The sequence below is a fragment of the Lissotriton vulgaris genome, chromosome 2_1 (genome assembly GCF_964263255.1).
Source record: "Lissotriton vulgaris chromosome 2_1, aLisVul1.2, whole genome shotgun sequence".
NCBI classification, from domain to species: Eukaryota; Metazoa; Chordata; class Amphibia; order Caudata; family Salamandridae; genus Lissotriton; species Lissotriton vulgaris.
The window spans coordinates 821,549,942-821,565,771 of record NC_141687.1 but is presented as its reverse complement, the minus strand read 5'-3'; the positions used below and the strand labels follow the sequence as shown (position 1 = coordinate 821,565,771).

The window sequence follows — 15,830 nt, the reverse complement described above, 5'->3', positions numbered from 1 at the left end:
AGGCACATAGCCAGAACAAAGGTTTTGTAACGTCCAGCCTAACAGCATTATAGAACGTAATTGAGACTGGCCATGCTGTAACATTAGCAAGTCCTGTTCCATTATGTCTATGGCAGAGGATTCAATGCTGTCCAAAGAATACATTCTGGACGACAGAGTTGTTAACCCATTGTCAACTACAGAGAGTGCTTTCTCTAAATTATTACGATCAATTTCTCGTATTCTTTCTGCTGTTTCCATTTGCCTGACTTTCCATGCTTCATTATAAGCAGCGTATATACCGGCGTATATGAAACGTTTATGACGTGGATTACGAGTTCCAAGTAAGAAGTCTCATAAGTTAATGCCATTTTTAAGCAAAGATAAGTTTTGTTATATTTCTGGAAGTGTGGATTTCTGCAGCCACTCAATGCATAGTTTTCCTACACTGTAAGTTGTTATTATCCCTGGATGTTGTCTCTGGACATATCTTGGATCTGGCCTAGTTTCTGTAAATCCCTGTGTCTTGTTCAGGAAACTATTTTGACTGATATTCATGTCTGTGGGCCAAATTAACCATTTTTTCCAATCAGGATTAGTTCTGTTCTGTTGTAAAATATAGTTTACGTCTACCTCCTCATCTGTAGTTCTATTACTATGCGGTGTGGGTTTAGGTATAAACGGTTTGTTTAAATCTTTTATCTTAGCAAGGCCAATAAAAGATGTCTGTTGAACAGTATCATTTAAAAACATCATTTGTTCTGGGATGATGCAGGCTCTGAATAATGCTTCTAGACCTTGTACCTGCCAGTCCTTTGTGCCCCAGACAGTTTTTGTCTCAATGTTGTCTTTCCAAAAGTTAAACCCCAATGTGGGCAACTGAGCATAAAAGGCAGCAGAATAGATCTGTTTAGTATTAGTCAACATACTTTTCATGCCTGTCTTATTAACATTTCTAAAGTAAAATGTTTCTGGATTTGTGATATTGAACCCTGAAAAGTATGACATTTTCTATAGAATGTTTTAGAGCTACCCTTCGGTGGCGTCGGACAATGTTCCCATTGATTATAACTTAAAACATTTCTAGGGTTTGCAGATTGGTGCAAATAATGGTGACCAAATGATTAAAACAATACATTTGTTCATAATCTGAGGAACCTTCTAAGTAATCATGATTTGTAAATGTTGCTGACATTTCTAAGTCTGCCATCATGTTATTAACAGTTTCAAAGTCCCAATCATCAGAAAATGTGCTGGGTGAAACGAAATCACTTAAGGAAACCTTAAATTGGTGTGGAATTTTCGGCAGCTCGACGGGGCCATAAATGTCATAATCAGTTATATCCCATGCTATTGCACCAGGTAGAGGATCCGCTGTGATGTTCACTAATGACCGGTCTCGTTGTTCACGATGAGATGATTTGTGTGGCTTCAGGAGCAAGTTGATGTTCTTACTTACTGTGGCCATTTTACTGTATTTTCCATCTATCAGCTTTCCCAAACTTACAATGAGAATCAGCCATAATAGGAGAAAAAGTAAAAACACAATCCAAAATTCAACCCATGGTGAAACCAGATATGTATTTGCAAGCTGGTGACAAAGTACTGTTAATTCTTCCTTGAAAGTTTTATTTGCTGGCGTTGTTTCAGGTTCACTGGGATCCTCAGAAAAGTTATCGAATTTGATTAAATAGCCAGAGGCAGTTCTGTCAATTGTTGGTATTGCATCCGGATTATTTGAAATCGCTGGTGCTGCTTGTTCCCTTGACATATTCGTACAGTCAGATGCTACATCATTGTAGACAGGAGTTTCTTGAACTGTTATTTGGGTTTAAAGTGGCACAAGTTCCATGGCTTTGTTGCATAGTCCTTCTTTTCTCACTGCAGATTCTTCAAAGGTGATGAGTCTTTCAGTTTGAACCTCTTGGATAGTAGCAAGATTTGGTTGTCTGCTACATCTTGGGAGTCCACTGGGCCTACTACTTATTATCAGCCACATGGTGTGGTTTTACCAGGTCAATTGATACAGACCGGTTCTCTTTTCTTCCAGCAAGGGGCGGCAGCAACACTAGTCTTGATCCGTGGACGGCTAGTTCAGGAACCGTTTTTTTGTAAGAAGGCCCAAATTCCTTCTTGTCCACTATTTCTTCTCTGACCAGATCCCCAATCTTTGGAATCCAGACAGATCTTGCTGGGACAGGTGGTTTTTCCTTAGTGGTTGTTGGCTTTTCGCTGGTGTTGCTTAGACTTCTTCTTGTTTCATTTAAGTCCTGTAAAACAGCCAAACGATCTTTGATATCAAAGGGTTTTGTACCACCACTGAAGTATGACATTCGAGGTCTTCAACCAACATTCTAGTACCAAAAATGATTTCATATGGAGGGATTCCACCCAGAGAATTTCTTGGCAGGTTATTAAGACTATGTTGGAAACTTATTAGATGTTTGACCCACCCATCACTCAAACCTAATACCCTAGCTGGTATAGATTTCTTTATGTCACGGTTTTTTCTCTCCACAACCAAATTTCCCTCAGGACGGAATGGACTCAAAAATCTCAATGCAACACCCAAATTGGCCATGGCCTCCTTGTAAGCTTTAGAGCTAAACGCAGGACACTGGTCAGAATGTAGCGTGCCGATTGCGTATGTGCCGATAAAGACTCACAAATCTTTTATAACAGTTTGGGCGTCAGCCGAGCGCTGAGACCACATCCAAATGAATCTTGAGCAGGAATACACTGCGACCATGATATATTTATAGTTGCCATCCCTCTATAAGGGACCGCAGTGATCCAGGTAAACACACTCTAATGGTTTATCTGAAATTAGAAGGGGCGTCTGCGCCGGGCGTTTCACTGTTGAAACTTTAATTTTCTGGCAGCTTTCACACTGCTTCCTCATGCGCGGCCACCAGTATCGCTGTTTTAATAATGAAACTGTGGCAGCAACACCTGCGTGTGCAGAGGCAAGCCCTTCATGTGCTGCTAAAATTAGTCCTAATCTATGTTCCATGTTTGGGATTACTCTATCCCCCACTCCAGGGATTCGAGCAAATGGAACATTATTCGCATCAGTTATATATGAGTACTTGAGTGGAAAGCCTTTTGGTAATGTTTTACCACTGTCTTTTATTGAAGCATTGACAGCTTGCATTATTTTGCTGTCTATTTTAGTTTTTGAACAAGTGATTGAAGCTATGGAAGCCATTTGCACAGCTGCCTTCGTGGCTTCATCAGCCAATGAATTCCCTTCAACGTGAACGCCATCACGCTGATGACTCAGTGTATGGATCACGTGAGTCTTTTGTAGTTCTTTCTGTGATAGAACTACTTGTTCCCAAAGAATTTTATGCTTGATTGTGCCACCTTTTGCGTCTTTAAATCCATTTTGAACCCAGTTCTGCAGATATTCATTGTAAGACTGGACGCAGTAATACGAATCGCACACTATGAGTGTGGGGAATTCGCGATCGGTATTTTCAAGCGCCATCTTGTCAGCTTGGAGTTCAGCTCACTGAGCTGTACAGTCTCCGAGAGATTGAGTTTTTGTGACCATAGGTCTGAATTTACCATCGCGCCAGCGACCTTTAACAATCTCGCACACTGCACTATAAGCTTGTTTCCCCCCAATTGCGGGCTGTGCTGATCCGTCTGTATATATTATACAGCCGTAATGTTCTAGAGGCAGAATTTCAGTGGGCAGAGGACATTCTTGTTCGTATTGGAGAAATTCTTGTGTCTTCAAGTAAGGATCGAAAACGTATTCAACGTCTGTTGCAGCAAGAGAATTAACCCATTGTATCCATCTTGGATGTAAAGCTTTTGCATTCGGAATGCTTGCCTTTGTCACTGCCTCTAGGGCAGGTACAAGAGTAACGATTTTTATGCGTTACCTCATGCGCGAGTGTTCTTTCTCTTGCCACTGCAGTTTGAACCGCTGTCAGAATTTTTTCTGTTGAAGTAGATTTTATTTCAGTTTGTGTGTACAAGTGTGATTTGTAAGCTATTCGTACCTTTTCACCTTCATTAAAGGTTAGGTATGTGAATCCGCTTCTCCCTGGGATGATTCGGATTGCAAGGTTGCGTTCATTTGCGGGTGTCTGTAAATGTGTTGTTGCTAACATGTCTGTTTGTACTGAACGCAAAATTTCTGTGTGTTTTTTATTCCAATTAGTAGGTTTGAAATCAGGTTTGATTAATTCGTAGAGAGGTTTAACCCTTTCTGCTTAATTTAGAATGTAAGTTCTTCCGAAATTCAGGAAACCTAGAATTGACTAAGTTTTTCAGAGTTTTTGGAGGTTGGACTAGCGCACATTTTTCTAAAAAGTTTGCTGCCAGGCTTTTGCCTTCACTTGAAAGTTCATATCCTAAGAATAGGACTTTGAGGTGGGCAATTCTTGATTTTTTAAAGTTGAATTTACACCCATCAGAGGCGAATCGAAGTATTATGGTGTTCACCCTGGTCAAGTGCCTGTCTAAGTAATCGTCTGTAAGATAGATGTCATTAACATAAGATAATGCCTCATCATCATACATTTGTAGTAACTCTGTTACTCTAGCTGAAAATAACCCTGGACTATTCTTGAATCCTTGGGGGAGACGGCAAAATTGACGCTGTGTCCCCATTATTGAGAAAGCGGTCAAATACCTGCTTTCTGGTGCGATATTTTAACAGAAGAAACCGTTTTAAATATCTAATGTGGTTTTGTATTTCTTGCGCACAATGTTATTCATCAGTGCTGCACTGTGTGCATTTTGTACTGCAAAAGTTTTTCAACAAGAGTTTAAATGTCTGTAATCCAAAACTAGACAATATGTTTCCTCTGGTTTGGAGACAGGAAACAAAGGATTGTTTATTGATGAGGTGCATGTTTCAATCACCCCCTGGTATTGAAGTTGATCTAAGATCTCCCTGACTTGTTTTTTAGCTTCTTGCTTAACTGGATACTGCCTTTGAGTAGTTGGTTGAATTTTTAACTGGATTTTGTGGTGAGGAGAATCCTCATCTCATCCCACATGATTTTTATATAATACTGGAGCCTGGGCCACAGTCCATCTTCTGGCATAGGTGTATTTTTTATGAATAGGAATATGATTAGAGAAGGCTGGCATAATGATCTCTTTGCCATGTGGGCACTCCCTGACAAATTCTGGTGGCCAGTCTTGTTCTGCCATGAGGATGTGATAACCCTTTGATAGTTTTTCCCAAAAGAGTGCTTTTATTTTCCTAGTTATGTCCCCCTCCATCCGGAGTGTTACTTCGTAAAACTTATGGGGTACACTAACCCTGGTGTCGGCAGTTTCAACCTGAATGTATTCATTCAGATCCAGCGATCCTGCGAGCTATGGTGACCTCTGCTGCGCTGTCCAGCATTGTCTGGGCCCACTCCCCGTTCTTGAGTTGTGTCCTCAAGATCCTCGACATGTCTGATTTTAATACTTGCTACCTTCTTTTTGGAGAATTGAGTTTTCTTATTTTTTGGAACGTGTTGATCGTCTTTGGACTTCACGCGTTCTTCCTTGTGTTCTGATCGTCCTCTTCTTACTGATTTCTGCGAGGAAGTATGAAAGGTACGATGTCGCCATCTGCATAGCTCATAATATGCTGTCTGTGCACTGTGTTTGCTACGATAACCTGCTGTAATGTGTATCTGCACCGTCTTTCTTACTTATATACTCTGTATGCTCTACAAAACCCAATAAACAAAGATTTTTAAAAAAAAGTATGAAAGGTTCGAGAGGAACATGTATCAGTATCTTGATATCTATCAGGTTTTCTCAAATTATCCCTATTTCTGAGGTTATACCTCTTTTCAGAGTGCTCCTTTTGAGGAGATCTACCTCTGAAGTAAGAGCGCTTCTCTTTAGGAAGTGACTGTCTACTATTTTCACATTTCTTTTTAGGAGTAGTTAGATTATTTTTGATAAAAACTTTTTCAGGATTTTCTGTTAGTTCGGGCTTTACAGGTTTCCCTCCCAAACTATCTCTTCCTAGTTCTTCATTGGATTTTTCAATAATTCTGGCAAGTTCATACGGTTGCTCAGTAATATCAAGTTCTTTTAATTTTTGGCGGATTGCCACGGATGCTGCTTCACCTTTAATGTTAGCTAATAAAATAGCTGAGACCTGTTTGAAATCTTTCAGTAATTTCATACCAAGATTCAAGGCCGGTTCTAGTCCGTATTCATTTTGAATCTGTCTCAGGACGTCTGGTATTACCGCAATAGACGGGACACCATGTGTTTTTGTGTAGATTGAAGCAAAGACTGTACCCCAAGTGTCACAGTCCTCTACGTGTGGTGCTATCCCTATTGGTAAACAGATTGTTAGAATCCTGTGTTTCTCATGAGGTGTACCATCGGGAAATACTGCCTCTATTTCAGTAATTTTCTGGGCTAACCAGAATGGAATTTGTTTCCTTTTTGTGGGCAACTTACCGATGACTGACTGTATAGTCTGTGGTGTGATTTTGTTTGTGTTCCCCTGATGAGGGGTGTGCTGTGGAGTTCTTATGGCAGGTCTGCATGACATATCGTACCAATTGTCTATGTATTTTTATTAATTGTTTTAGCTGAGCTAACAGTTCTGAACCTGTCATTTGTTCAATGGCAGGATGTGGTGTATAGCTGGCTAGTACCGGCCATGTTGCTCCTGGTCTACCTAATGGACCGAGCTTGGTAATGTGATTTTGGTGTTGTAGGGCGCCTTTAAACCAGAGCTGATGCTCTTGGTAAGTTAGTAGAATTTTAACGGCCTCAAAAGAAGCTTATTCCGCTGGAGGTTCCTCCATCTTGTATAAGTGCAATACACGTGTTGTTGGATTTGCTTGTGGAAAGATAATCCATGAATAGAATACCTCTGTCTGCCGATATTCATGTGCCTCTATGACAAATATGACTCTACCACCTCTTGCTGATAGGCCATTTTCTATAAGCTTTATAGCTATGGCTTTCCGCACATTTTCCGGGCTGTTTAAAGCATCCACATCGTCATGTCGGAAATCTGTAGTGTCAAAACCTGGTTGGTTTGCATTTACTGTAGTTCCACTGCCCCCAGGATTGTCATCGTCTGACATTTTGTTTAAGAAGTTGTGCAGAGCAAGTTTCAAGGAAACAAAGAAGGTGCACAATATTTTGAAATACTGTATCCTCCAACGTTGAACAAAACCAAAACTAATACATAGGATTTTTTGTCCTACTCAGTTTATGGCAGATATTTTGGAGTTTTTACGGTATAAAGGGGTCTCTGTGAAAAGCACGACTGAAATACTCTAGTATCTAGAGTGAAATTAGTGCCTTACCAAACGTTGGGCGACATGTAGTGTAGTTCCTATATTCCCAATAGGCTCTGCGCATTGGAATAATATATCCTATGGATATGACGTAGGACTTATGTCTACTAGTTCTTTATCTAATATATTAGACTTAATTGTGAGTGCCAGCTAGCTCAGAGGTCACTAGAAACTTTCTCAAATAAACAAGAAGGGATTAGTTTCTGACAACCGCATAACATGACAAATTTGTTTCCCCAAGATAAAACTGATCTTCAGAGTCGTGGGAACAATAGATAGATATTTTACTCAGTCAATCGTGCATGCTTCATTTCAACAGAGGTGCAGAGAAAGTAGATAGATGGGCGTTTTCAATAAAAGGATTTATTGAACAGTTTTCTTTCTCAAGCATAAGAAATGAACTGCTACAATCGTAAAACTGGTTGTAAAATATAATGCACACAGTAGAAAGAGTAGAATAAAATAATACTGTAAGAGCATTGTATGGTTCCTAAACCATAAATAAATACATACATAAATAACAGAGGCTAAAAGTACTCAACTGGTGCTTCTAAAATACGCCTACCCCGATGTACCTAACCTAAGCTTAGTATGAGGGAAGAAGTAAGTGAGGTGTAGAATAAATATAGTATTATTTTGCCAAGAATCTGTCCAAGATTTCTCTTAGGGTCTAATCATCTCCGTACCTTGATTTGGAATGAAGAAGGTCAGGCTCACGACTCGATTTCCCAACAACCGGCAAGGGTAGCTTGGAAACACTGGAGCTGGATTTCTCGGCAGGAGAAAAGACAGTCTATCTCTCAGTGCGTCTGCTGGAGGGTCGGATTCCTTTGGCACTTGCAGTAGCAGGATGCGTCGGGCAAGTAGATAGTCGAACTGCTCCAAACCACTGTGTGTTTGCTAAGGCAAGTGTGGGCATATTTATACCTTGAAGTTGCAGAGTTTGACGTAAAGTTGGACATAATAACGTCATAAAAGAGTGTCAGTTCTTTAAAAACTCCATGAGTTCTTGGACAAGTCAGTTCTTGAGCAAGGAGAAGTCCCTAGCTGCTGAAGCCAAGTTTTCCAAGAAATCGTTGTAGATTTTCGGAACTAGTGGAAGTAGCCCTGCCGTATTTGGACTGCATGAGCTATGTCTAAATATGGTTATGATTATTAAGCCTATATAAGAACATAGTGATTTATACCTATATAAGGGCATGAATCGGGAAAATTACAATAGGGTCCTAAAATGGTACACAAAAGTAGAATTCCACAGAATGAAACTCCACGAGTTCTGCCCACCCCTATTTCATTCTGTCATGCTCTTAAGAAAGTTTTTAGGAATGGTCCATTTGATATGGGCCTGTAGTTTGCTCAGTCAGATAGGTTGATATTTTTCATTTTAAGGAGAGGTCTGTGCTCAGCGGGAAATGAACCTAGTTCAAGGCACTTGTTCAGTAGATATATGGCTACCTCCCCTGCACAGGCTGAGTGAAGTATATCTTTAAAGCAGTGCTTTTGGCAGTGCTGGGTCTGAAGGTATTGAAGAAATCTTTTTGTTATTGGTTTTTGGATGTATGCAGTTCTCATATGTGCTCTATATAGATGATGCTGTTCTACCTTTAAGAAAACCAAGAATGTTCTGTTGTTAACCAGATATTTCCTCTGCATGTTATCTTCTAAATAAATCTTCTGTTTCAGGTTAAATGATGGAACAATGGCTCTTATTGTTGTAAAGAATACTTCCCATGCAGAGTTTGTAAAACATCTAAAGCGGTATGCCAGCTTTCAGAATCAGGTATTGTTAATCCTTAAATAATGAAAAAGCACAAACTTGCTTTGAAAGTTCATTTTACTTTCCTCCTGAAAGGACTCTGTTTCATGCCAAAAATGTTAATGTCTTTGAGTGAGATCAACTATATTAATGAAACGCATTCACCCACATTCGCTCAAAGCATGTAAAGTTTAGTTAAATTAGTTGTACCCTGTGTATATAAAAATGCAGATCAGAATTTCTATTTGTAATAATGATTGTACAGTACAGTATTTTGCAAGGTATGTTGAACCTGGCTCTCTCTGAAGGGTCATCCCCAACCATTTGCCTTTACTCTCCACTTTTTGCTGAATTCATTTTTTGTTGGCCTTAGGACTCTGCACTTTACCATTGCTAACCAGTGCGAAAGTGCTTGTGCTCTCTCCTTTAAACATGATAGAATTGGCTTGCACCCAATTAGCATATTTATTTTACTTGTTAGTCCCTTTACTTGTTAGTTAGTGGTGCTACATGTACCTTGGGCCTGTATATTAAATGGCACTAGTAGGACTGCAGCACTTATTGTGCCACCCACTTGAGTAGCTTCTTAAACATGTCTCAGGCCAGAAATTACAGCCTTTGTGAGCAGTTTTAAACTGTTATTTCAACCTGGCAAAGTGTACCCAAATCTACCTTTTTAATATATATGTCACCTCTAGGGTAGGCCCTCAACAACCGACAGGGCAGGGAGCAGGTAAATTAAAAAGTTGGACATGTACTTTTAGGTTTTACATGCCATGGTAGTGAAAAACTCTTCAATTCGTTGTTCACTTCTGCAAGGCCTATCTCTCCCAATTGGATAACATTGGCTTACCTTATTACAGTTAATAAGGGACAACTTCCAATTGGACAAGTTGAGTTTGGTGTATAAAGAATTGTAATTAAAAGCCCTCTTTAATAATAAAGTGGGATTCCAGTCATAATTCAGAAAATGCCACTTTTGGAAAGTTGGTATTTTCTTGTCCTAACCATTTAGTGTCTGCTCCCTGTATCCTGGGTCACATGACTTGATGTAGTTGGCAGTTGGTCTTTATGTATTGCCCCCAGACAGTGAGACAAAGAGAATCTAGGTGTTGGCAGGATGGGCCACTCCAAGTTAACGAGGAGGAGGAGCTGTCACTGCCAAATTTGCACATCACAAAGGCACTGCCTGGGCACTCTCACAAATTGTTTGACACTTGTTTATTGTGACCCCAGACAGTCTTGGGCCAGGGGAGGAAGGCAGGAAATTTTAAGCACCTCTGGGGGAGTGGAAACCTCTAGAAGCTTCTTCTTAGGCACCAGGTATAAATATTGGATCTCAGACTCCAATTCTTCGGTACACATCTGGACCTGAAGAAGAATCAGAAGAAGGACTGTTGTGCTGCTTTGCGTGCAAGGCCTGCCACTCTGCTGCCCTCCTATGCTGCCCTACTAACTGGGTGAAGGACTGGGCTTGCCTCTTGCAATCAGGACCACCAGAGTCACTCCATGGGTTAGTTGGTTGGCTTCAGGAGCCCCAGGGACAGAACAGATTCCTCCATCTTCTAGCCAGCTCCTGAACTCTGCCAGCTGTGAGCCATAACCTCCCAAATGGTGTCACCCCCTTTCGTGACCCTTGCAAGTAAGCCTGAAGGGGCTTTATCAGCCCCAGCTGTAGTCACAGAAGAACCTATGCATCCAAGCTGCAGCACGATGCATCGCTGCAGAAACTATGCACTGGAGCCGCTGCACAATGCGTGGCTTCACCAAACATTGTATCAGGACCGCTGCAGGGTTAGTCTCCAGCACAGGACTTCGCATCGCTCCCCACAGCCATCCAGGAACCTCTGTTGTGTGATGCAGTCTCAATGCAGGCCTTCACATCAAAAGCCCCTCATTGATAGCATCCTCGACGACGACGCAGGACTCTGCATCGCAAGCCCTGCAGTGCCTAGGAATCCCCGCTGCACAATGTATCCTCGACGCTGGAATTCGCAATGTGCCACAACCAGGACTTAAGGTATGTTTGTTCAGTTCAGTTGGCCCAACTGGTTCCCTTTAGCCTGACTGTGTTCCATCATGGTCAGCCTGAACTTGTAACATTGTCCCTGTCCGTTGCAACCAGATAACCACATTTGGCACTTGGTCTTTTTGGCTCTATTTTCACTTAAACCTTTACAATTGCAAATTTCAGGTACTACTGATTGCATTCTTGTCACTTTGATCTCAAATTATTTCTAAAATGTCATTTTAATTTTCTAAATTGGTGTGAGATGTTTCTCGTTTTGTGTTTTACTTTATTACTGTTTGAAGTGCTGCATAAATGCTTTACACATGGCCTCTAACTTAAGCCTGACTGCTTGTGGCAAGCTACTAGAGCGTTAAGGTCAGGTTTTTTTGCAATTGGCTTGTGACTTTATCCTGACAAGGATTGTTGTTGCTGCTTGAGTAGGGTTTCACTCCCCTAAACAGTAACCCAATTTCCTACAAAGTTTAACACACATAGACTTAGACTGTATGCTAAGAGACAGGTGTGATGGATCCTGCTGGGTTCCTAGAAGAATCCTCATGTGTCTCCCTAAACAAGGTATAGGAAGGATACTAAACTGGAGACCCAAGCAACAGGTTGCACATAGGAATGATTACTAGTTGGACACATAATGCATCCCCTGATTTTATTGAAAAGTCACTCAGCCACCTCTGGACATGGCCCTGACGAAGGCACTTGATCTTGTAGCTGGCACGAGAGAATGTCCATAAACCTGTTGACAATAAATGAACAGTCCCATTGCAAGGGGTAGATGTTTTGGGGGGAAGGGAAAAAATACTAACCACAGCATAAAAAAAGAGTCTCTGGGTGGATGGGATGTGGCTCCACTCACAGTATATTTTTTTGTTTTTAAAAAACATAACATAGTTAGATTTGAAATGATGCCATTAAAAGCACAGTGATGAATGAACATTGTGAATTATGTCAGGAAATGAGTGTCAAATGATGTTTTAAAAGAACTTCTGGACAGTAAAACTGATTAAAACTGACTCGACTATAAATACAATTATATATAGGTTTATTTATTCTCCATCAGTCCACCTTTAAAGAAAAGTATGAAAAATGCTGCCTCTCTAGGCACTTTTTAATAATGCCCATTCACAATACGTGAATGGGTTTATAAAGACAGCTAACGGTTTTGAGTACACCTGGCTCCTGCAGGAGAGACCTCAATTAAAGATTCAAGCAGGAAAGAAAGACAAGTTAGGCATAGGCAGTATGGGCCCAGCTCAGGCAGTGAGTGTGACAATGTGCCCACTTCCACTAGTCAAAAGGAGCTAGAACTTGCATGGCAGCTACCCATCCATTATTCAAGAGCCTTGGGATTAGTGCTTAAATTGTGCAGGGTGCTAGAGATGGCAGGCATCAGCACATTTTCATCATATAACGTTGATCCAAAAGTGAGGAAGGGGTTGTTGGACATGGCCCTTTCTGCAGGGTTATCCCTAAACGTTTTGCCTTTTGCCTTATTTTTCTGACCTGTTTGTGTTGGCTTTAGGACTCTGGGCACTTTATCACTGCTAATCAGTTCTAAAGTGCACATGCTCTCTATTGTAAGGATTAGCTCCCCCATAGGCTATCATTGGAGTTTCCTTGTAACATTTTACAAGCGTAGCTTTTAATTGGGAACCGCTAGAGATTTGGAGTTTGGGCTCTCTGAGCTCAGAATTTTAAAACACATCTTTTAGTAAAGATGGTTTTTAAATTGTGTGTTTGAAAATGCCACTTTTAGAAAGTGGGCATTTTCTTGTCTAATCTTCATGTGCCGCTACCTGCCTGTGGAATCAATGTCTGGTTTAGACTGACGGGCATCTGTTTGTGCATTCACTCTAGACAGTCACACAGAGGGAGTTGAGGTGTGCCCTCCATATCCTGATTGCCCATCACCAGGCTGGTGTGCCTTCTTGAGCTAGAGTGGTGGGAGGAGTTGTCACCTAAATCCTGACTAGGGATGTGCCTGGCCTCACACAATGCTGTCTCCACCCCCTTGGAGTGTGTCTGGAGCAGGGGTCTCCAACCTTTTCTGTAGTGAGAGCTACTTTTGATGAGTAAAAATCATCATGAGCAACTAAAGGCTGAGCAACTTGCGAATTGTTCGCAGAGTCCCCACATGACCAGCTTCCTTGACTAAACGTACTAAAGGACCTCATCAGAGGGAAAGCTACCCATTTAGAATATGCAATGCACAACATGATACCAGAAAACCTATCCCAGCTTCCCTCTTCAACAGTTTGTGTGATCCTGGCCTCTGAAGTCACCAGCTAAGACAAGTACACTACAATCATAAGAAATTGTAGGTACCTGCAGAGCTGTGTAAAGCTACCAGCATTGAAAACCATAAACTGAACGTGTGTCTCTCACAGCTTGCTGGTCATGTAGGTAATTGCTACAGTGCCCCACAAGGGGTTATCACGCATGACAGCAACTTGAAATGCTTAAGTTCATGGTGTGCTTTGTACAAATATCTACCCTAACAGACTATAAAGTTGTTACAAATGACTTGCCTCCGAGTACATTAATATACCATTGTCATAAGGGACGTGGGAGTCCATGACTGTTTCATGTTTAAAAACAATCCCTTTAAAAATGCCTGATAATGTTGTGGTGTAATTTGATGCTCCAATGAAATCCTTCTCCATGTTGGAGAAATAAAAATTGATAATTTTTTTTAAAGATATCATTTTGTATGACTTTTGTGTCATTATTTGCAATGTTTTCAAACCTGTGCTTATGCAAGGAAGGGGTCATGCACCTAAACTTAGTTCATGTCTTAGCTTTCCCTGTTCCTTTGTCGCAGAAAAATATAGCCACTACAGGGGTTAGGTACTTTTTTCAACTGGGATATGTTTAAGTGACGTGTTGACCCTTATGCATTTAAAATGTCTCGTTTTACAGGGATTTTTTTAATATGGTACCTCTTGCAAGTTGTCCATAGGTACAAACCGAAGCTAAGAAGTTAATATAGATTTCTCTCGTTATTTCATTACATTTTAATGAAAAGAAATGTAAAATGATGTTCTTGGCTCCGGTTTGTGGCCAGTAACAACTTCACAGCTGCCAAGTTTTCTGGTTGCTTATGTATGACATTTCTATGATTTTACTGTGCGTATGTACGACATTTCACTGCCAATGAGTGACACTGTGAGTGACACCTTCATGGTTAAAACTAAGCAATAATATCCATGGAAACAAATAAATATCTCAAATTACACACTTGTGAGACATGAAAAGTTCCAGCGAAGCCCTAAAACTGATGTAAAACCCCGGAAATAGAAGGTCACGAACCACAGTGTCTGACTTTAAAACAGAGCAGGCCTCGAAAATTGTTCAAAATATTACCTAACCTGCAGTTCAAATAACTTCAATTATATGTTCTCTCTTTAAAGTGGAAAGTATATTTTTTATTTAGTGTCAAAATCAAGTACTTTGGTCATAGACTTAAATAAACAGCACAAAATGCATTGTTTTGTGAACATTAGCTGAAGGCAGAACTGTTCATTTTCTTTTTAAAAATATAGGATGAATGAAGGTTGAGATGCATACATAATAACCATTTTGCCAGCCCAAGACGATTCAAATAAAGGTTCTAATTGGACAAACATTGTCATTAACACATTTCACAGGTCATTTGTTTTATCTGTGTGCTAACTGTTCTTTTATGGATAGAGATTCCTCTCTGTGCAACACTACACAGCGACCTCAGCCCAAGCATAAATCAAAAATGATTTCACATGTAGGCTACACCTCATGGCTGAGGTATTTCAAACTACTTAAGACTTGTTATGAGCTAAGCATCCAACTTCCCGATTCGGTTCTCCACAAAGTGCACCCATATGATTATTTGTGGACTTACCATAACATGGTCTTACTGCTGGTGCTTGCTTCCTGATCTGCTGGCATCCGCGTACAGCAGGGGCAGAGGCTCTCTCAGAAGGGGCATGCTCCTGTAGGTCGAGTGGCATCATGTCCCTCTTTGGACTCAGTCCATGCTGACGCTTTGCTTGGAACAAGGGGTGGTGAGGGACAGAGTCTCTGAATTAAGCAGAAAGCTCTCACCCAGTCAAGAGATCAGGGCTAGATCCAACACCGTTTTTTAGCTCACTGCACCATCCCAGTTTCAGAACCTGGCTGTATGCAAATTAGTCTGTTCCTGTCCCAGTGCATGATGGGAACAGGGCAAACCAAACTACAAAAGCCAATTCTTACACTGGGAAGGAAACAAGCTCCCGGGGACCGGTTTCTGGCATTACAGCCGTCTTCGGCCCGGTTTGCTTGAATCCTGATGGTGCAATGAGCAAGGGTCTCACATCTGAGAATACCCTTCCACGCTTAGGGTGGACAAAAATATTTACAACAAGGGGTGGTGAGGGACAGAGTCTCTGAATTAAGCAGAAAGCTCTCACCCAGTCAAGAGATCAGGGCTAGATCCAACACCGTTTTTTAGCTCACTGCACCATCCCAGTTTCAGAACCTGGCTGTATGCAAATTAGTCTGTTCCTGTCCCAGTGCATGATGGGAACAGGGCAAACCAAACTACAAAAGCCAATTCTTACACTGGGAAGGAAACAAGCTCCCGGGGACCGGTTTCTGGCATTACAGCCGTCTTCGGCCCGGTTTGCTTGAATCCTGATGGTGCAATGAGCAAGGGTCTCACATCTGAGAATACCCTTCCACGCTTAGGGTGGACAAAAATATTTACAACAAGGGGTGGTGAGGGACAGAGTCTCTGAATTAAGCAGAAAGCTCTCACCCA

General features: G+C 41.1%; 1 protein-coding gene across 1 annotated transcript in view; it reads left to right on the top strand.

Annotated features, from left to right (window-relative positions):
• CERKL (CERK like autophagy regulator) overlaps nt 1–15,830 on the top strand; it is a 593,964-nt gene that overhangs the window by 439,822 nt on the left and 138,312 nt on the right. The window contains exon 11 of the mRNA XM_086956224.1: nt 8,955–9,051. Coding sequence (XP_086812350.1) covers nt 8,955–9,051 — 97 coding nt within the window. The remainder of the gene's footprint in view (nt 1–8,954; nt 9,052–15,830) is intronic.